The following is a 14931-nucleotide window of genomic DNA, read 5'->3' as shown; positions in this document are numbered from 1 at the left end:
CCTGGCCCAGTAACCCTCTCTCTTTTGAAGTAGTTTTCAATGTATTAATATTATTTTTTACTCTTTTCCGACATTCTTTTAGCGGTAGTTCTTCGTTGGGTCTTTCATCAGCTTTTTCTGCTTTCGGTCGTTTCACATTTTTCACTTTGAAATATGATGTCAACGGGCTTTTAATTCAAATTCATAAAACCACTGGAAAAAGGATGATTGATCGTTCGAATAAAAATCAATTCTTACTTGTAGAGTTTTAACGTTTGATGTCTTGATTACTGAGGTAATGCATTTAAAAAATTACGTGTATGCAGATGAAAGATTGCGGTTTTTGAATGATGCATGTTTAAGCTACGTTATGGGATGTACAGCACGGAACAATAAAAGCGAAAGAAATTATTTGGGTTTCAGTCTCATCTCGTGTATAATTTACTTTGTTGGCTTCTGTATTCCTGCAAGCGTCGCTAAATTGTTGTTATAACTGTGGAACACATACAAACATGAAACACCATTGATGAAAAATAAATATTGTGCATATTAAGTCTACAACTGTATTTATCTATTTGGCTTCCGACGCCAAAATATTTATAAATTTGAAATGCGGTTACAGCCAAGTTTTTGAGGACGAAAACCATCAAAGATTTATAACTTTTATATGATTCACTACCTTGCAATAAACATGTGTTACGGCTAATAGCGCAAAATTTTCGGAAGATATGATCTTGAGTGTTATGGAAAGTGTGCATTTATTATTCATTCGAGGAAAAGTAATAATACGCAGGAAAAAAAACATTTGTGAGGTTAAACGAGTTCGAACTTCAATTGAAAGTGGTCTTTCTCTCGAGCATGGCAGCGTCTAGGAATTATCGCGAAGGAATCTAGCAGTCGCAATGAACATAAATATCACGAAGAAGCTACAAGTTCTACATACTTTGTTCAGGTAAGCAAAGACATGTGCTCGTTATGTTATGTCTGTATCACCAGAATGAATGTTGACAGCTTTCATTTGAAACTAATTTCCTAAAGGAACATCGCCGATATATTTTCAAGGAAATTGTTCTCGACATATGAACTTATGGGTTTTTCGACCTGACCATGATTCATCATAATAATGAGTTCGTAGAAATTTCGATACTTTTACGGCCAAAAATCTCAGAATTTAACAAATTCCTGTTTTCCAATATCGCTACATTTTTTCCAATCGAAAAAGAGAAATTGCTTTAAAATGTGGAAGCTTAGTGCTCCCACCCAACGCAAACATGATACGTGACAAACATATGACCCACAAACAGGAGTATTGCGTGACACAACTTTTGAGTCCTTCAGCAATTTTTCAATGTGGGCCAGATGTTAATATTAACCAGGCTTTCCGTCAAGATATCTGATGGAAAACCCCAATTGTATTGTATTCAGCTGTGTGTTCAGCAAATGCTCTCAAGGGTTCGTGAACAGCACCATCTAAAGCGAAAATCATTCTACCTGCAAGAAAAGTGGTAACAATGGCCACATCCTATCGAAACAACTCTATCCAAACTAATAAAAAATACTAACGCCAGATTTTTTAGCCCCACTAGTACGCTAATGACCAATTTTTGAAATAAATTGATAAATTAAATGACAGAGACACGTCACTGTGAAGCCCAATCTCTCAGTTGCTTACGAATATGGATGGCGAGAGAAGTGTTCTATTTCAATTTGCTGAGTAACCCATACACCCGTACAAACTATATATTAGGGAAGAGTGGCAAGGAGAGGAGATAAAGTATTTTAGCATAAACGACGATCAAAGATGAACATCGCCATGGTGAAAATGGAAATTGTTGAAAATCGCTCTGAACAGAAAGACAGAGGTTCTTATTCACATGGGGGCTGCACGCTTTGAGGTCTTTCGCTGGATGATCCCATAACTGTCGATAAATTGTTTACGCTTGCCAGAGTATTTTAGGATCCTTCAACAAGGCATGATTTCTGAGGCCCAATGAAAGTCGACGGAGACCGATGACTAAAACGTTTCACACTTGTCGCCGGTGGCAAGCGTTACGTCATCATCCAGTTCAGGAATGTGTTGCGCAAGCGCGCGTTACGACTTCGAACAACAATCATATGAAAAGCGATTAGAGAGATGGGGGAGAAATGCTTCCAATTTAATTCCCACACTGCGACATAATGTCTGGTTTGGTTAAGAACCAGATCGTCAAGCAACTCGCCAGGTATTAAAGTGCTATATTGATCCAACGAAGCTATATTTGACGCGGGCCGCGCACGTGAGTTTGTTAACGAGTTGTCCATTTTATTTCGCTTTAATTCTGTCAGGTTCACGAAGAATCTCTCCCCTAACAAAATAAGCGTCAAGTTTCTCAAGGGAGAAGGAGAACTTCATAACCTAGAGCTAGACGAGACAACACTAGCCGAGCTTCTTGAGTTGCCGCCATGGATTCGTCTCACGAAAGCGACGTGCAACAGAATATCCGCCAAGGTAAAAAGTTTCAGCCTAGCCATTGTTGTTACTTTTTTTTTAAATTTACAATTATATAGTGTATCTTTCCAGGTGTACTTCTCTCTCTCTCTTTGTGATGGAGTCTTGAATATGTGTGTTGGTGAATTTCGAAAAGATCGCATCTCGACGTAAATGCATGTATATTTTATATTGTATGACTTCAACGGGGATTTATGTTTGAGCTTAAGCTTGTAAGTGCTAATCAGGAGTGATTCTACATATTGTCGACGATGGATATTCGTGGCAGATGTGAAAGAGGGTGTTCTTTCGTTTTGTTTACACAAAGATGATGGATGTTCTTAGCCTATAGATTATGCCATTTGGCAGAGTACGGTTTTTTTTGCGAGTGATTATTACCTTTATTTTTGTTCACTCCTATCATTGGTCTGAGCTGAACGACTCCTTTTGATGGAAATAAATCCATTTTGAATGGGCCAAGACCAGCCTTGAAAATAATTATAGTAGAAAAAAAAATAAGGGGTCAATGATTTTGACAGTTTTCTACTTATTCAATTCTTGAAAACTGCAAAAGCCTTTCCCGTCATTGTCTTGAGATAGTGTCAACAAAAAAGTAATCATTGTAAATTCAATTCCTGGACCCTTGAGTTCAACATTTTTTGTTTCAATGATTTGCATGTAAATAGAATTTTAGCTTTTAGGCAATAGAAATGATATTTGATAAAAAGGCTACTCTTGAAAGCAAAATCTTTTTTTGCTGCATTTGTCAGACTTCTTCATATCTTGAGTGCAAAGTGAATTTCCTGTTTAGAAATATTTGTGAATTCCAAATGTTGTTATAGAGATATTCAAGAACTGGCAATGTTTCAAGAATATTCAAATTTTGAAAATCCTTTTACTCCAGGTTGAATGAAATGAGGCAATTAAGCAGTCAGCTATACAGAAGTGCTAATCAGTCAGAGAAATTTAGTTACTGAGGATATAAATTTTAATCAAAGTGTTAGAAGCTATGCTAAGTGAGGGTACGTCATATATGCCAAGTACCATAATATATTTGAGTTTGTCTGGTAAGTGATAAAAATGACAATGGAAACATGAAGTTTCACTTACTGTTGGCATTCTTAACAACATGTAAAGAACTGTTAGCCCTTCATAAAATAACCTTTTTTATTTGGATAAGAAAAATGGTCATGGGATAGTGAAAAATTAGTATCCTCAGGCAAGCTGTTGCATTTTTATGGCATTTGTGTTGTGGCTATTTGTATAACTCAGAAGGATTTTCTAGATCAAAATCTGCTCAGAGCTTTTTCCTAAAACAAGGTGCTCTGTGAAAAATTAAATGTATCTCTTTGATTCATAGATTCATTGGACTCGACTCAAGACTGACCCAATATGTCTGGTAAGCATGTGTCTCTAGCTTCATTTTCAGGAAGATTTTAGGAAGTATTTCAGTTACCATATGTACTTAAGTGGGCCCCCTTTCTATGATATACCTCCTGGCTAAAGCTTTAAGTTTCTGAGAAGCTCACTTTCTTTATTAAGTTTGGTTCCCTTATTTGAGATCTTTTGCAAAATTCTTTGTACAAGGTTATACCATTGTGTTCTGAATCATTTGGACAGACTACCATTTCATAGACAATCTTCATTAATAGTGTTTGAAAGCCTTTGTTAGTTTCTGTTATTAAGATAATAGTTGGGTTTTCAAATGTAGAAATACTTATTATATACACTATGTACAGTAATGATCCAAAACAAAGAAATAATTCATTGTGGCCTAGTGAACTTTAAATACTAAGCCCCTTTTCTAGAAAACCTAGAACTTGATAGCCTCCTTCCCAGCTTATTAAATTGTTTTCTTTCATGTACATGTGTTACTGGGTAACAGCCCTCTTTTGATTACAAGTTTGAATGAAGCTTGGGCAATTTTACAGCACAGTCAGACATTATTAAACCCCACTTCTTTGGACGATTTGATCTATTAAGAAACAACAATTAATAATTTAATAGACTTAAATTGGTTTAAACATTATTTTGTAATAATAAACCCCTTCTACACAATCAAGCAAATTCACAACTGTTGCTGAAGTGAGACACTTTGATTTGTAACATCAAAAAGCTGCATCTAGTAACAGTGCTGTATGAAAGTAAGATGAATTTTTGTTATTCCCACTAAGAGAGATTGGAACAAACAGAGGTTTTTGCATTTACATTTAGTAATTAAATTTTGTTTCAGAGTAAGCAGTCACATTTTTTGATCATGCTAGTGTACCTTAGTAATTTGAAAAGGTTAAATCTCTGATGAAAACATTCATAAGACATTGTCTCTAGGTAGCATTCAGATCTATTACCAGAATGAATTACTAAGGAAATAACTTTTTTTTAGTACCTAGATTCTGTTGAAGTGGATATGGAAGCTATGGATGGAGATGTTAACACCCCACCTCCTAGTTCCCCTCAGACACACCCACCCAATGCACCTCATCAGCCACCTATAAAGTAAGTTGGACTTCACAATCAAATAATGAACAATCAATCAATCAATGTTCAGATACATTCAATGTTACAGTATGGAATCTATTTATTTACTTGTTATTGACTAAAAATATCAATTTGAAACAACTAGAAATTTAAGAAAGGTTAGTTAACACTTGAACCACTGCACAAGACTGGCGTCTAATTTCTCCTTACAGTAGCACCCTTGAATCAAATATGAAGGCCATGAGAATAGCAGAAATGATTGCCATTTAAGATGCTTGTGATCATCAGACAAATTCTTCTTGTCAGCATCATGGGAAATGTAAAGATAACAGTGTGGAGAATATGAATGCATATGTTAAGGTGAAAGGGTTAAAATGATCTACTCTGCTGCTACATTTTGTTTGATCAATGATTTATGTCTTGGATATTTCTTCTTATTTTTAACAGAGAGAAAGCTCCAAATAGGTATGGTTTTGTTGAGAAAGTGGTTGATGGAATGTTTGTTCAGATAAACTCTGTTGTCATCTCATTCAAGTTTCAAGCTTTTCTTGCCAAATTCCAGATGTCACGTCTTGTTGTCCGAAGCACAACACCCAAGTGGCAGCCTGATGATCTGCGCTTGACACGGGTGAAAGATGAAACTCGAGGAGAGGTGTTGACATTTAAAGAAATAACATGGCAAACACTTAGGATAGATGCTAATGCTTTGTACAATGTAAGAAATGTAAATACAATTTACATGTACAGTTAACTTAGAGTTGTTTCAACAAAGAAAACAGTGGAACTAATTTAGAAACATTGTGACTTGATATACTTGATTAGGGACATGAAGTTGATGCTTGAGGTGACTTTTGATGCAATATTTTCTCTTCTCCTTTTTTTGACAAGGGAATATTACACGTTTTGGTAGGAAAATCTAGAAATTTATCAGGAGTCTCATTTAGGCCATTTTCATGCACCCTTCAGCGTTACTTGCCCTTTTAACTCTTGGAAGTGATTAACATGTAACTTCTGCCCACAATATTTATACATTATCCAGCCAACATGTATAAAAAATACTTATACATATCAGGTAAAAGTTTTTATTTTGATCTAAAATTAAATTCTCATAATTAATTTACTATGAATTGTAGCAGCTTTAGGGGAGAATTAGCAATTAGATCTTGGAGTTAAAGGGTTTTATAAAAGTAAAAGTGATGAGAAGTGGGGTGTATAACTGTAGCTTATTTCAGAATGGTGTGGATTGTCCCTATTTGTTATTAAAACCAGAGTTTTATGGCCTCCTGTTTGTAAGTGAGCTGGGTTTGTCAAATTGTTTTTCGTTTAGAGGCTATATTTTTTGCTGGTTTTGCTATGCTACTGAATAATGAACCTTTCTCATTCCTTGTTTTTATTCAGGAAACTTTGCAGCAGCAGTCAAATCCCTTGAGACTTATTACAAGTCAATCATCTCTACACCTAACAATCAAAAAACGTCTTGACGACTGTGCAGTGTTGTCTGCAAGGCTGGAGCTTCTTTTGGATGACATTCTATGGGTTCTTACTCAGTCGCAGTTACAGGCTTTATCTGGTCTCTTACACTCTGTTAACCAGGCCATGTCGCATTCAAAAGTTAAGAAAGAACCTGGAACAAATTCAACACAACACTCAGGCCAGGCTAGTCAGCAACAGACACATTACACTGGTTCTACAATTCATGAACAAAAGTCAGACTTTGAGTCTTTGAATGCACTGTTTACACGGCATGATGTGCGGGAAACATCTTACCTCTTAAGGACTGGTAGCATTGACCTGCATTTGTGTGATGATTCAGAAGACAGGGGTGCTGATGGTGGGGCAATGCATTTTAAGATGAATAAGTTATCTGTTGACTACTTTCCATACCATTTGGCTGGAACATCTCGTAATGACTGGCCATCTCACAATGAGGCATCTTTGACTCGAGCTTATTGGGTTAATGACCTTTTGGGTGCTTTTAGGAATGCTCAAAGGAACAAACAACTGTCACCTCAAAAAGCAACACAAAGCCATCATCGAGTAAGGAGTGATGTAAGTAATTATAGTTGACTTCAATTTTATGTTGCGATCATTTTTATTTTAGATGTAGAAATATTTTCCTATACTAGGCAAAGGAAGTAAAAATTTTAAACAAAAGGAAAGTTTAACTACAACTTAAGCTAGTTCATCATTGTTATTAATATAGTAATGTATGCAAAATATAATTTCTATTACTCTTGAAATAGGTTTGGTGTATTATCAAATGACTTTAACTGTGATATTTTAGGCTATAGTAAGAGTTACTGCAGGTGGTAAATATTTACTCAGGCTTTCCAATGGAAACCCCCGAGTTGAAATTCTGGCTTCCTTTTTTTTTTGTTTGATTGCAAATCACAGTCAAGTCCTTATTACACATGCATAACCTTTTGACTCCAATGCATATCTGAAAGCTACACCAATTTCTAATTAACAGTAAGGTGTATTGCTGTTGCAACCTATTGTAATAGTAATATGGGGTTCAAAATATTTGATCCTCATGCTAAAGATTTGTATGGTAGAGGGCAGCCTCAAGGTACATTGTATTCTTCTCAAAGTACTGCACTGCATGTAAACAGAATGAAGACACTTAATAGATAATTTTCATATGCAAATGAAAATTTGCAATTACTGTAGTTAGTAGACTCTGAATTTTTTGTTCATTATCAACTGCTACAAACTAAATAGTCATTTTTCATTCAAGGGCAAATGAAAATAGTGGTTTTGATTAGAGTGATTTCAATAGGCCTGGGTGCTGCTGATGAATTACATTAATGTTATTAGATGCTAAATGCTTCATGACCTTTTGTTTCTTTACATCTTCTAGAGTGATAATCATTTGCCCATGAAATAAAGAAATGACTATTTAGTTTATAGTAGTGATAATGAACAAAAGAAAACAAAAAATTCACAGTACATCACTAACTATTAATTACCCTATTCATTCATGGAAAATGAAAATCAAATCTAAACACCACAGCTAATTAGTTATCACCAGGTTTAGTGAAACCACTCTAACCAATAAACCAAAATGTATTAACTAAAGTATACTAACCCAGTATCTCCAAATGGAAACAAACAAATTGAGAGGTAATAGTACAAAATATGCTAAAGTATATTTCACATATTCACGAGAACCACTCCAACAACCCCATAAAATTAATAGTTCATCTGGTAATAACCTTTGGTGGTCACTTTTTGTTTTCTTTTGGCAAGTGTCATCACCCTAGCACTTAGGGCTGTTCATAATTAAAAGCTATCTCAACCTGAAACTTTTGTCAACCAAGAAAAGGAAAAAGTAAGAAGACAGCCTGTTTGGCAAAAGACTTGCCCTGCTACAACCCTTAACCTGCAAAATGAAACTTAATCAAGTCAATACTCTGAAAAAAAAAATGAAAATTATATTGTCTAGTAATAAGTATTGAAATAGTAGCCAATTCTATATGGCACTACCTCCCCCCACCCCACCCTTGAAAAGGGCCTTCACATTACATAACAAATACCTTTTTAGCTCTGTATTTATATGTGACATACTCTGGCATACCAAGAGAAAAAAGTTACAGGATAAACCAATAATTGCATTTAAAAAAACTTAGGCAAATGCAAGCACAAAAAAACAAATTTTATTTCCAACATAAAGCCTGGGTGAACGCAAATATGTGTCTAGTTAGGTAACAACTGATAGTGTGCAGTCACACTTTATATGCACAACTTTGTTTGACTAAGATGTTTGATGGTTGCTATCAGATGAAAACACATAATTGACGAGCAATTTCTGTAAATTTTTCCAGGGTTCTGTTGTTGATGTGAGTGGCAGAGATGGTTCTTTACATCCTTCACCACCCAGCACTCCTTCCTCTCCTCATGTAAATTCCCGGAGAACACATCCTTCAAGTCCAGGACATTCTGCAAACACTGGAAAAACAGCGCATTCTATCAAAAACAATTCACAGCGTCCAGTGTTTATGCTTGAGAGCTGTTTTGTGATTCGTTGTGAGGAATTCTTTATCATGCCTGTGACTACTAGCAATGGTTCTAAAGAGGAACTGCCAGCATTTTTATCATCAGACAAAAAAGCATTATTTTTACCATCAGACATGCCAGCATTTCAGTTAGACTTTACTCAGTATTATTACCCTGGATCTGTTACAAGTGCAGGTAATTTGTCAGTTAAATACCTCATACTAGCCAAGTTCAAGGTCTGTACTGTAAATTACTGACCAAGTTCTTTCTGCTTGGATTTATGGCCCACACACAAAGTGTGTGCCATAAATCAGAGCAGAAAAAAACAGGGTTCCTTAACTTATGTCACTGACAGAGAAAGCGAGGTTGGTAAGATCTTTATTTTATCTCTGTATTCAAGTATGGATAAGATTTTGATAAGTGGATAAGATAAGCTCTGATTGTAAGAAAAAAAATGTCAAAAAAATTTTGGGGAGCAAATTTGATTCTCCTTGAAATTAGCACCAATCTTATTTGATCTCTGGGCTTTGCTTTTGCTCCATTCCCTCCCACAGACCATACTTTACTCACACATCTTCCACTGGGATAAACAGAAACGGAAAAGCATGCCACACAGGCTAGCACAGCTGTAATGTCATTGAAATAGATGTACAAGTATGTGTAACACCAGAGTACACAAATTTACCATTTCAGTGCCTACTCCAAACTTGTTTATTCAGTTAAACCCTATTCAGTTGACACTAGACACTGCAACATGTCTGTGGTTCAGCAGCTTCATGAGAAGCATTCTAGGACAAACAGTAAGTGTACATGTTAGCTGCAATGCATTTTATTGAGTAAAACTGAAACCAATGTAATTACAGCAGCCAATCAGAAGAAAGGAAAATTTCAGAAGGAGCCAATAAAGGGAAACTTAAATAAGTGTAAGGAGCCTGAAGCACAGGAAAATGGTAGTGACTAGGTTACAATTTTTCTAGTGTGGCATCTTACTCATTTATAGGGCACCTAAGCTTCAAGACTTATCACAGAATGTTATTAATCAAAACCACTCCACCCTGGATTACTTTTGACACTCAGTTGAGAATTACATCTTGGAAAAAAAAGCCAGTGTCTACTATTTGTATATATGATGTTCAATGTAACATTGATTCTTTTGTTTGAAGACATGGTCCAGGGGTCCACCTGAACAAGCTACATGTAGTTCACCATCAGATCATATTGATATCAGAATTGAAGCCCTTATGCCTAAGGTTGGTCTTGACTTCTCTAAACAGAGTTGTTAACTTTGTTGCATTCTGAAAAGCAACAGCAGTTGCTGTAGCAACATAATTATGACAATAGTTGTATTAATGATGATGATTATGATTTTAAAAATGGTAGTAGAAATTTGTACAGAGTAATTTCTTTGTGGCATTTTCAAATGCACCTCTACAGTAATGTGACATTTTTTTAAAAGATTACTAGTTGAGGAGCAAAAACAAGAAAATACATAGCTGCATGATACATTGCTTAAAGTGTTAAAATAATTGAGAGTGTTGTTAAGCAGAAATGATAAAAGTCATTTTTAACAGAGATTGAAAGATTAACATTAGAAGTAGTGGAGAAATCACTATTGCCTACAAAATGTGGTCTTCATTTGTGACACCCTAAGAGGAAGACTAAAGGTCCTGTGCTCAAAATTTTTTAATCCTTTCATTCCTAAGGTCTTAGTTTGTAATTCTCCATACTGTTTGCCATATAGTTTTCATGATTTAAGTTTGCAGAAATTAGTCTTGGATCAACTAATAATCTCCTAATTGAGAATTTTCCATGTTCTCATCACTTGTTTGCTAGATTTTGTGTTAATGCTGTATGGAGAAATTCTGTCTTGGTCACTCATGGAAGTTGAAAGGTTAAGTCACCATACAGTGACCTAATCTCCTGAAGTTATCAAGTTAGCCTGGATCATGTGATGTTATGTCTTTGCAGAGATACACTCTTTTTATTTTACAGCTAGTTATTCCTTGCCCAAGTGACCCTTGTGCAGCATACAAAGATTCTCGGCCCCAGGGTCTCCAAGTTCAAGTATCTCAGGTGTTTATCACAAATTCGAGGATTGGAAACAAGTCTACCCAGACAGACATGTTGATGTTCCTTCAACCTTTCCTGGGCGCAAAAACTTACACAGACTTTCAGAACTTCCCATCCATGCCTGCTGATGTGCAACCTTTGCCTAACTCTTTATGGATAAATGATTGCAGTTTGCTGTCAAAAGATGCAAAGAATGATAAACATTTAAATGGCGTTTGTCAGGATATTTCTGGAACTCGTCAGCCCTCACAGGTATCTTTTCGTTTATTTGTCAGAACTACTCCAGGAGATAAGACCTTTCAAGATTTTCTGAGGTAGATATTTTCAACACCTGCCATTTGATCTTCTTGAATACTTTTGTCTGAGGGGAAGGGGTGGGTGGGGGCACTGATACTCATGACGAAGACTTGACTATTTTGTGTTAGAGTGTACTTATATTTGTGTCGCATGTATAAACCCTTCCTCGATGATCTTTCTTTCTTCAAGTTTTGGCAGGTTTTTTGTACCAAATCCCGTGCTTCTGTGATGCTCCCTGGTTCACTAAAAGATATGTACCTCGCGCAGTTTAGTTTTAAGTTGTATTTTTTTAATCGTACACAGGTTTGGTGCCTTTCAGCAGAGCAAGTGTGGTTTGATTTCCTTGGCATTGACGAGATAAAGAACCGACCGATTTCATTTATAGACGCTGTCCCGGTTCAAATCTGGATTGCTACTCCTTTACCGTTTCATGACCACAATACCACAGTAATGAATACGACAGCGGAAGGAATAGAGAGAACCAGCTGGTTAACCTCACCTACTCACCGGAGAACAGCTTCGGAAATTCTTTCTCCCAAAAGGAAGGGCTCGGAGCCAGTAATAACCATGAAGAGCAGAACAAATACGGGCACTCTGTTGTCAACGGCCACGAATGTTTTACACAGTAGTGACCCTAATATTAGCTCCAATCCCTCTGAGGCCCTTGATAATACCACACGAGATGGACCTCCACCCGCTTATGAGCCTAGAAATGAACCTCGCAAGCCATTCCCTGTTGTAAGTGAGCCTCCTCCACCTTACGAAACTCTGACGCATCATGAACCTGATTTGGCTGGTGCGCCCTCAGAGGAAGTGTCTTCGTTATCTAGGAAAGCTTTTATATCTGGGGACACTCCGAACGGCTTATCAGAATCAGAGGGAAGTGCTTGTCAGGAGCCGCCTTCAGGATCACAAGCTGATTTGAGCTTCCTAATCCACATTCCCCAAACTGTTTAAAATACAATTGGACCACTTTCAATTTCTCTTCCTTGTGCGCTTGCAGGAGAAGTTGTCAAAGCTACAAGAAGATTTGGAAAAAGATCGCTTAAGACGAAACAACGCAGACTCTGAATTAAATGAGTCTAAAAACGCCCAACCTTCTCTCTTTTTTTCTATTCTTACCCGGGGTGTAGACTTAAATGTCGTACTCCCTCCTGCCCCAGACGGAGATGGTTCTCGTGAAGGGGGAACGCCGTCTGAAAGCACAAGTCGTAACGCAAGTAGTCTAAGTAGCTATTTAGACACCGGCGTTGTGTTGGACAGTGGCTGCCAATCTCCTGACGTCATTGATTTTAAAACACTAAGACCAGATTCTGAGGAAGCTATGCGGAAGGATGGATCGGTGTGTGTTGATGGTCGCGATGCTAAATCCAGCGAAGAGGTCCCACCGTCACCTCGTGCCAGCTCAGCGCACACTTCAGGCCGAACCAGCGCTGCTTCGGCACCCGACTCCGATGGCTGGCTGGTAGTTCCAGCTTGCGACAAATTAGCTTCAGGGAGTGTTAAGAGTAGGGCAGATAGCGAAGCAAGTAACTTCAGTAGTCAGTTGGGTAGCAGTATTTCTAAAGGTTCTAGCAGCAAGGACGTTGAAGTCGAGCATAAAGATCCACCAAAGATGGTCTCGATTTTCTCCATCGAGGGAGAGGACGTGGAGCTCGGAATCCATTTCCAAGGAAATGACACAGTTGTAAAGATTTTATGCCCTGAGCTAAAATGGGAAGAACTTGGTGTGATCAATTTTGAGAAATATCTCAACCGAAAGTCCTTTAGAAAGTCTCTTACAAAGACCACTATCCCTACGGCGTCAGAGGGAACTCCCATGATGCGCATGCGTATGGAGTTTGGTCCATGTGCGGAGCGGTACGAGCGGACAGCGGCTGAACGAGGTTTCATGCACATCAAAGTGAATGGTGTTAACGGTTCCCTCCTGGTCAGTACTCTCGGGAATATGGCGGAGTGGATCGAGGACGAAGTCGTGCTTCCACCAATGCCTTTCCTAGTCGAAGTAAACAACTCGCGCGTGAGCATCAACAACGATCTTCCGCCCACGTTGGTGTCAGCACCTGTGCCCATTCCAGTTGATTTAACTGTTGAGAACATTTCCGTCAGCCGAACTCACGACGGCGTCTTACACATCAGACCGATGAGCAATGAATCAATCGTTCGCGAGAGTGAACAAGCGTCTGTGTCTATCACACGAGAGGAATCGATATCTGCCAGTCAGTTGAGCTTATCAGATTCAGCCTCAGTTTCTTCTCGTACTGAGAGCCTGGAGAATGAGAAACAGAGTCTGATGTCGCAGATGGCTGTTTCTCGTGCTGCTTGCAGTCGCTGCAGGAAGAGCGCGATGCACTATAAAAACGATCGAACGTCTGCAGCAGGAGTTGTCGTTTTCAAACCGCGAACAGGACTTGCTGCAAGAACGAATGACAAGCTTTCAGAAAGGTGGAAGGAGAGGGTACAGATAAGATTGTTACCACTTGAGAATGGTTGTGTTTCGAATTGATGGCGGTAGTCGCTCTAAATTGAAGGAATTGAAAGACTCTTGGAGCTTCAGGAGGTCTTTTCTAGGCTCACGAAGCGACTTTTAGGATCTGGAAGTTGTTGCATGATTGAGAAAAATGAGAAATAGTTCACTGAAAATATTTAGTTGGACAAAGACTTTTTGTGTCGTAATGGAACGAATTCAGAATTGACCCAACATCGGCGTCCAACAATGTTGACATTTTAGAATTGCAAAAAAACAGTAGAGCATAAATTTAATTGAAGAAGCTAAAAAAAGCCAATGGAGCTAAGTTAAATTCTAAAGGTCTAGAACTATTTTTTATAACTAGAGGCGAAAGTGTGATAAAGAAACATTAAGTATCTTAAAGTATAGGAAAACTCGCTTTTTTTGCTCGCAATGATAATTTGTAGCCACAATAACAAGTTTGAATTCAAAGTCTTAAACCAAGCTCCGTAAAGTAGAATTCTCTTTTTCTTCTGTTAGTTCTAAAGTTTGAGAACTTACACAAGGGTACGATCGTTGAGGTGGAATGAATTATTTGCTTTATTTTTTTATTTGATCATTTGTAACAAGTATTTAGAATATTTTGGGATTAAAATATGGGAAAATAATGAAATCACAGTGAGACAAATTTCTAAACATTTTCCCTCAAAGGATTAGAAGTGATTTTTGCCATATGTTATAATTATTTGACATTTTCACATTAGCAACATAATAAAGGCTTACAGGATAATGTTTTGAAGCAAATATCAAACCAGAAATGATGACCTTCGACCTTACGGTATTGGCAAAGAGATAAAACTAATTATAAAATATTTTCATTTGTGTCACAATTTCGTGAGGTGATGGTCATGCGGTTGACTCGGTTACGTGTCGCTCTTTAAGGCACAATAATCCGCTGATGACAAGACAAGTTTGATTTTCTACAAACTTCACGATCGATGCATTGCGCTCCTCGTGAATTCTTCCCTGAGAATTCTGTTCTTATATCCGCCCCTTCAACCGTCATTTCTATTCCATTGTCACAGATGATGATAATGATGAGTGAGTTTCTAGGCAACTCGCCTCTTTGATCTGGCTTGTGAGATGAAAAATGATCACGATCAACAAACTTTACTTTATTTCAATGTGAGGAAAA

At 37.5% G+C, this 14931-nt stretch overlaps 1 protein-coding gene across 1 annotated transcript; it reads left to right on the top strand.

Annotated features, from left to right (window-relative positions):
* The first annotated feature begins 2061 nt into the window (after window positions 1-2061).
* On the top strand, window positions 2062-14646 carry LOC131779967 (bridge-like lipid transfer protein family member 3B). Its single transcript, XM_059096588.2, is given in 14 exon segments — window positions 2062-2201; window positions 2305-2467; window positions 3807-3845; window positions 4830-4942; window positions 5372-5639; window positions 6323-6973; window positions 8749-9115; window positions 9614-9720; window positions 10084-10170; window positions 10913-11242; window positions 11591-12241; window positions 12243-13605; window positions 13608-13640; window positions 13643-14646. Coding segments are annotated over 14 exon segments (4329 nt in total). The 5' UTR covers window positions 2062-2157; the 3' UTR covers window positions 13756-14646.
* The last annotated feature ends 285 nt before the right edge of the window (window positions 14647-14931 follow it).

The sequence above is a fragment of the Pocillopora verrucosa genome, chromosome 8 (assembly GCF_036669915.1).
Source record: "Pocillopora verrucosa isolate sample1 chromosome 8, ASM3666991v2, whole genome shotgun sequence".
NCBI lineage: Eukaryota > Metazoa > Cnidaria > Anthozoa > Scleractinia > Pocilloporidae > Pocillopora > Pocillopora verrucosa.
The sequence above is the reverse complement of the archived record's forward strand: the minus strand, read 5'-3'. Positions and strand labels throughout refer to the sequence as shown.